Here is a 6,609-nt window from a genome sequence, read left to right as displayed (position 1 = left end):
GGATTACTTGACAAGTCTACAACCTAGTTTCAGGATGATTCCCCAACAAACATCTCTAAATGATGCTCTATAAATACCATTTTACTCAATAAAACAATGTATGTAAGGAAAACTTTATGCATTTTAACTTGAAACAAGAACAGTCATTAAAAAAAAAAAAAAAATTACATAATAGAATCATATAACTGGAACAGATCTTCCTCCATGAATTGGAACAGAATCATATAACTGGAAATGCATTCTTCATTAGGCCAAAAAACCTGTTACATGATTTGGGTGTCTTCTAGTTGTAATTTGTTTAATTGAATTGCCATTATTTTTGGGCGGTCTGAGTCAAATTGCATACAAATACAGAAGGATATTAGCAATAGACAAACCCAAGCAATGTGCTTGTTGCATCTTGGCGATTAGAAGAGAGTGCGGGGCCTTTGGATCAAGCAATGAAGTACCTTTACTAACAATCTACACCAAATAAGTTCCAAGTTTCGCTAGGATGTTTTAAAGACCAAAGCAAAATCGATCAGTCAGATTTAGTTATACAATCTGCTCACATCTCTTTTATGCATCCACATGGATAATTATCATTGTACCAAAATTCATAAAAGAAAATGGGCTGCAACACTGAATAATTGTCATTGTAGCAGGATTAATGTTTCAACAGGGATTGAGAGTCGGGCGCAGGAGACGTGAAAATATCCAATAGGACCATAGGATAAACTCATAAACATAAACACCCAATGAATCAACTGAATACAAGAAGTATCAATTCTCTTCAGAAAAGAAAAAAAGTATTAATTCTCTAGATTGTAATGTTTTGCTTCTATGCTACCTTGTGAGAAAATTTTCAAGTTACATGACACATATTTTACTGTATTGCTGAATGGCATTATCATTGATATTTAGCACTGAATGATTAATTACCTTCAATGATGGAAGGAGGAAAAACTTTCAGAACCCAATTCCAACTACAATTCCAAAATGAAAAGCTGAAATAATTCTCATTGAACACGGATTTTAAAGAATGAAAGAAGGAAAGAATGACATTCATGATAAAATTGCGTATACAACACCAAAGCTTGGCTTCATCCAACGTTTCAGAACATGCTTTGCAGTTTACCCCCTATCAACACATTAACAAGACTATAATAATTGACTAAAATAATGGAGTAACAATGCTGAAGAAGAGTTGTTTCTCCCTGCTCTTGAGCTCTCACAATAAGAATTTGAGTACCATGGAGAAAAGCCAGCTGGATAAACAGACTGTGATCTTGGCAGTGCTAGTGCTACCTAGGAGTGAAAAACTATCATTAATTTAATCTAAGAGTCTTCATCAACCAGCATGTCATCTCACTATCTCAGTCACGCTTGATGCACATGAAGCAGTTGGATCTCCTTGTATCTGTCTAGTATTGTAGGATTTGCAGCTTAGGCATTTATGTCCCACAATATGGAATTGGACAAGTGAGTTTGCTCCACAATCATTGCAGAGAATCCACACCTGAATTTATATGGAAAACCTCAATCAGAGAAAGATGCAACGAGTTGCCATTAATGAATCAAAGGTTTTCACTCTATGCTTAGTTACTTACCATCTTATTTTGGTATGTTTCAGGCATTGGAGTTGAGGCAACCTGCATTAAAATTTTAGTAAAAGAATGTTAGGACATGAAGCACAACATCATTTGCACAGGCTCATCTTTGTTTGGAAAACAAGAGAGTGGAAACAATGTCTATTTACCACTTGATCAAGCTTTTCCCAGTGACGTGTCATATCACCAATGGACTTTGAGCAGATGGGGCATGAGTACCTGCAAGAAAAAGGAAATCATTCTTCTAGCTTAACGCACGAAGAGAAGTTGAAAAACAAACAGGCACATCAAGTAAATTAGAAAAGTCTGGAATTATACAAAGGAAGATTGTGCCAAATTTATGAATTAGTTGCATTCTTTTCTTATTGCTGTTATAATATATTGCTTCACATCTTATGCATAATGCATAGCGTGTGCAAGTAAATGAGAATCAACTGCTTACCGGCAATGTTTCTCCATCTCTTTGACGCATTTATAATGCATTGTGTGCCCACAACGTAAGATAGTAATCCCTTTCGTAGTATCAAACATATACTGCAAAGCAAAATAGAGAACCTCATACCATTGATAATATAAAGATAATGTTTTCGTGTTCATGTTTATCTTTTTACTTTGAACAGAATGTATTAATATCGATATCAATGCTTTAAATTACCTCAAAGCAAACAGGGCAATCATGGTGCAATGGTCTATCCAGGCAATGATGTCTATTTTCCATTGCCTTAGAGTAGCAACATTCTGAAACAAGAATAGCAAAATAAGAAGAAGAACCACTACCACCACCACTGCAACAAAAAATTATCAAATGATCAAGAATTAACTAATCCCTCACTTACCGCATTTCTTGCAGTGGAAGAAATTTTCCTTGCCTCCAGTTCTGTAGAATAAATTAACAGGAGATGAGTTTTATGAAAGATGAAGAAAACATGTAAAATTCTATAGCTATTAACTAATTAAAAAAATGGTAAAAATGAAAATGAAGTATGAACTCTTTTGAATACTTTGTTGCAAACTTTACCTGCAGATTCCACATTCATCACAGTGGAATTGGTTCTTTGAAGTCTGAAAGAGCAACAAAATGGTTGAATAAGCTAACATTGAACTTAACAAAGATAACAAAAAGATAATCAATAAGGGTGAATGTGACACTCTGTCCTCGTTTTCTAATGAATCCAACTCAGAAATTTGAACTTACATCATCATCAAAGAACTTGCATATCGCACAGAAGTACCTTCCCATACAAACGCCACAATTTATGCAGTACTGTTGCACCTGATTAGAAGAAGGCAACAAGGTCAGTACTCACAAAACCTTTTTCTCAATACTGACTGTATTTTGAATTTTAGTTAATTTTTAGGAGCTTACATCTTGTTCTGTATCACATAGGGAGCAGATGACCTGAAAGTCCAACAAAAGATACTACCTTTTAGAGAAGTGAAAGAAGAAAAATGACAGATCATATCAATGAGAAACAACAAAAGAACACCAATTTTATTATCACATATACCAAACCTCAAAAGAAAATAATATGGTTTTTATATTTTTTTCTTGATTTATCTTGGTAATTTGAGTCATTTCAAAAGCTAGTCAAGTGTCAATGTTACTACCTCATAATTAGAAGAGTAATTCTAGAGACACAACATTTTTCACAATTATTGTCATAGTTTGCTGTGATTAGAGCAACATCACTTTCAATAGGTCCACCACTGACACTATTTTTATTATTATTATGCACCAATTAAAATATATAATGTCAAATGTTGTCCCTATACTTATTTTATCATAAAATCCATGGGACCACCAACCACCAAAGCATCATGCTAAATGCACAAATTTTGGTTTTGCACTATGCCAATTACCTTTTTAGAGACAAAAGAAAGTGCAAAGCGCAGAACATTTGAGACTATTCAGTGTGACAACTGACAACCTCTTGCCAAATGAAGTCCAATTCTTCCTTTAATTTTCTAGTTCTGGCAATGGTAATATATTTAATCCTAAGCAAAGTGATGCTGTGTTGCTATGTAACATGACTCAAATTACTATCATAAGTCTCTGTTTCCAACCATGACCCGGAGAAACAGCACCATATTAATCACAAAAGCAATTTCCAAAAAAGGTACCCATCAGTTCAATTGAAATTCATAAAAAGAGGGGAAAGAAAGAAAAGAAAATTTCCGACCTTCACAACTTCCTGGCGTGGAAGATCATGTCGTTCAAGAAGATCAACGTCCAAAGAATTCTGCTCATGTAAAATTGAAGAGAATTAACTTCAGGGTAAGAATATAAATTTTTACAATTACACACCCAAAAAGAAAGAAAGGAATAGATATATATTTATATGTATATACCTTAGCTTCATTATGGCAATGTCTGCAATCGAAAATCTCATTGCAACAAGGTGCTCGGATCTTGCATCTCCTCTTATAATGTGAGCACCTAAGCTCAAACACAAAAGAAAAACCCAGATTTTGAATGAGAAAGTTAACTAAAACCAAAAGACTCAAATTTTAATTGAAATAAGAAAATTGAGACATACCCGTAATTCCCAGAACCAATTTCCATCAAAGACAAATCGTCATCACTAAATTCAGAAATTCCTGAGCTTTCAGAACTCAACGAAACCTCGGATTCACTCTCCATTCTCTCTTAATTTCCAATTTTTTCCTTTTCTCTTTCTGAACCCAATAAAAAGATTCAAAAGAAAAAAACCAATCGATGAATCATTCAAAAGGTGTGCATAAGATTACTAATCAAAACAAAAACACAAATCAAGAAAAACCAAGAAAAACAAAAAACCCACCTTTACAATGATTCAGTTTTCAATAGGAGAAGTTAAATAGGATTAGAACTCATATGCCACACCACACCATCAGGACAATACAAACGTGTATATATACTTCCCAGGAGAGAGAGCTGACCTTTTTTAATTACTTGAAAGTTGAAACAGCTAAGATATATAAAGACACAGTTGTTTCCCTCTGTAAAAAATCCTGGATGGGATTTACGTGTTTTTGAAAATTTTTATGTGCAATTTACGTAGGGACTCAGAAAGTTCATCATATAGAGATATGATGTAAAAGTAAAAGCCACGTGGTTAAAACCCATTCCAGATTAGGATTGAGGAGGTGCAGATGATAGTTCTGCTGCTGACGTGGTGGCACGTCACTGCTGACCTTAAAAAACGATGAATCGATGGTATCTTTGACTTTTATTATTGTTTTTCTCAATATTGCACGAAATTTGAAGTTGGCACTTACGTTAGCTCCCAATTAAAACAGAACAAGTTTTTAATATTTTTCCCATATAGCAATAAGACGAAGATGAGCGTGTTGGGTGATGAACTAAGAATGAGTCGGATTCATTCGATCCCAGTAAAGTATTGTCTTTCTGTAGATGCAAAATTGCAATCACAGACAGAAACTTTGTTGGATTGCTCTAATTTTCCCATAAAAGAGTATCAACTATCTAAGTGAAATACGTGGCAGAAAGTTTGTGATTAAGATTGAGTGTTTTTATTGCAATTGATCAGTTTTCTAAATGCAATCACAAATGAATAAGTTAACAAAAATATTTGTTTATTTGTTTTTTCAATGGAATGAAATTCAATAATTTTCTTCTTAACAGAAGTGTAATAAAACTCGTTAACGAAAGATGTAGAATATTTGATTTGTGGATTATTTTGGAAAATTGTGATTTTGTAGGGCAGTATACATTATACACTCTTTCTTTCATGAATTTTTTTTTAAAAATAATCTTTGTTTGAATTTAAATGGTTTTACATTATGCTTTATGCATGTAAAAAGGGAGGGAAATAAGTCATAACCTTGTTTATTCCCTTGTTAGAAGATAGAGCAACTCTAGCTACACATTTAGATGCTTGGATGGAACCCCATCCATTTGATTTGGACTCTGTATTGCAAAAGGATTTGGTTCATCACATAATAAAGTATTGAGTATTGACCTTTTTTATTTTTCTAAAAAAAAAAAATTAAAAGGTTTTACATTATTCATTGAGTTGGTACAGTAAATTCTCAAATGGTTCTATGATGAGCTATCAATTTGTAATAGGCTAGGCTGTTATAGGAATAAGAAGATTTTATTGCTTTGACTTAAAAAAGAGTAAACGCAGATTGAAATATCTAAGTACAAATTAATTTTCTCAAATAGTTTTTATTTATTTTTTATATACAAAATAGAATTTTTACTCTAATTTAATCTAAGTGTATATATATGAAGAATAATGCTAGAAATACAAACTATTTTACAAAAAAATTTACAAACTGCTAATGTGATGAGTAATTATTGATAAATGAAAAAGTGATATTAATGATGGACTTAGATGAAAACCAATAAGAGATTAGCCACATCAACATTTTGTAAAAATGTTGTAAAATTATTTGTGCCTATAGCATTACTCATATGTGAAACTCTTTTTTAAAGATTTAAATCCCACTCCTTATTTCCACATCTTACAAATATTTATATTTGTGAAGTGACCACCACACTAAAAAAATCCGGTGGTCAAATAATTTGAATTTTTGGTAGTTGGATTATGCTATTAATGTTAGAAGATGTCCTTTAATAATTAATTGCTATCCTCTAAACGGGATTCATATTGCCAACAGGAAATTTCAGGAAACAGTTGGCAGCCGCTGGAGCTGGACCGCGTCTGGGATTGGTTGGTTTGATTAGCTGAACCCCGAGTGGAAAGCTTAGGAGTTTAGAACTTCTTTTTCATTATTATTATTATTTTATTTATTTTTATAATAGAAAAAAAGAGCAAGAGTTTAAAACTTCAGTCCAGCACAATCATTTTTCCATGTAATTTCATAACATTAATGCAATTTTGTATCTAATTTCATAATATTTAAGTCATCAACAAAAAGTGGTGGTCGATATAATTACAGACGAAAAGTGTCTTACCACTCATATACGCACTGAATGAAGCCAAGACTCCAAACTAGGAGGTGAAAAAAAAAAAAATTCATAAAAAACCAAATTGGCGATTTTTTTATAAAT

The 6,609-nt window shown here is 32.8% G+C and overlaps 1 protein-coding gene across 2 annotated transcripts; it reads right to left on the bottom strand.

Annotated features, from left to right (window-relative positions):
• Positions 1-971: 971 nt before the first annotated feature.
• Positions 972-4,605, bottom strand: LOC115980455 (E3 ubiquitin-protein ligase RZFP34-like). Of its 2 annotated transcripts, none has more exons than XM_031102706.1 (13): positions 4,391-4,605; positions 4,127-4,265; positions 3,939-4,026; positions 3,770-3,829; positions 2,956-2,988; positions 2,785-2,862; positions 2,608-2,651; positions 2,426-2,466; positions 2,245-2,327; positions 2,032-2,123; positions 1,739-1,808; positions 1,590-1,631; positions 972-1,498 (listed from the first exon to the last, which is right to left on the bottom strand). In XM_031102706.1, exons 2-13 carry the CDS (start codon positions 4,228-4,230, stop codon positions 1,343-1,345), a joined length of 891 nt encoding a protein of 296 aa, XP_030958566.1. In that variant the 5' UTR covers positions 4,231-4,265; positions 4,391-4,605; the 3' UTR covers positions 972-1,342. The 2 variants fall into 2 exon arrangements, with proteins under 2 accessions (XP_030958566.1, XP_030958570.1); XM_031102710.1 differs by having other exon boundaries at positions 4,509-4,600.
• Positions 4,606-6,609: the final 2,004 nt, after the last annotated feature.

This window comes from Quercus lobata, chromosome 1, assembly GCF_001633185.2.
Source record: "Quercus lobata isolate SW786 chromosome 1, ValleyOak3.0 Primary Assembly, whole genome shotgun sequence".
Lineage (NCBI taxonomy): Eukaryota > Viridiplantae > Streptophyta > Magnoliopsida > Fagales > Fagaceae > Quercus > Quercus lobata.
This window is presented reverse-complemented; position numbering and strand designations above follow the sequence as displayed.

Excerpts from the sequence above, each read along its gene's own strand:
- LOC115980455 (XM_031102706.1), bottom strand. The coding sequence starts at position 4,230 with ATGGAGAGTGAATCCGAGGTTTCGTTGAGTTCTGAAAGCTCAGGAATT. Across the intron at positions 3,830-3,938 it reads ATTGCCATAATGAAGCTAAG|AATTCTTTGGACGTTGATCT; the intron begins GTATATACATAT and ends TTACATGAGCAG. Across the intron at positions 2,467-2,607 it reads GATGAATGTGGAATCTGCAG|AACTGGAGGCAAGGAAAATT; the intron begins GTAAAGTTTGCA and ends TTTATTCTACAG.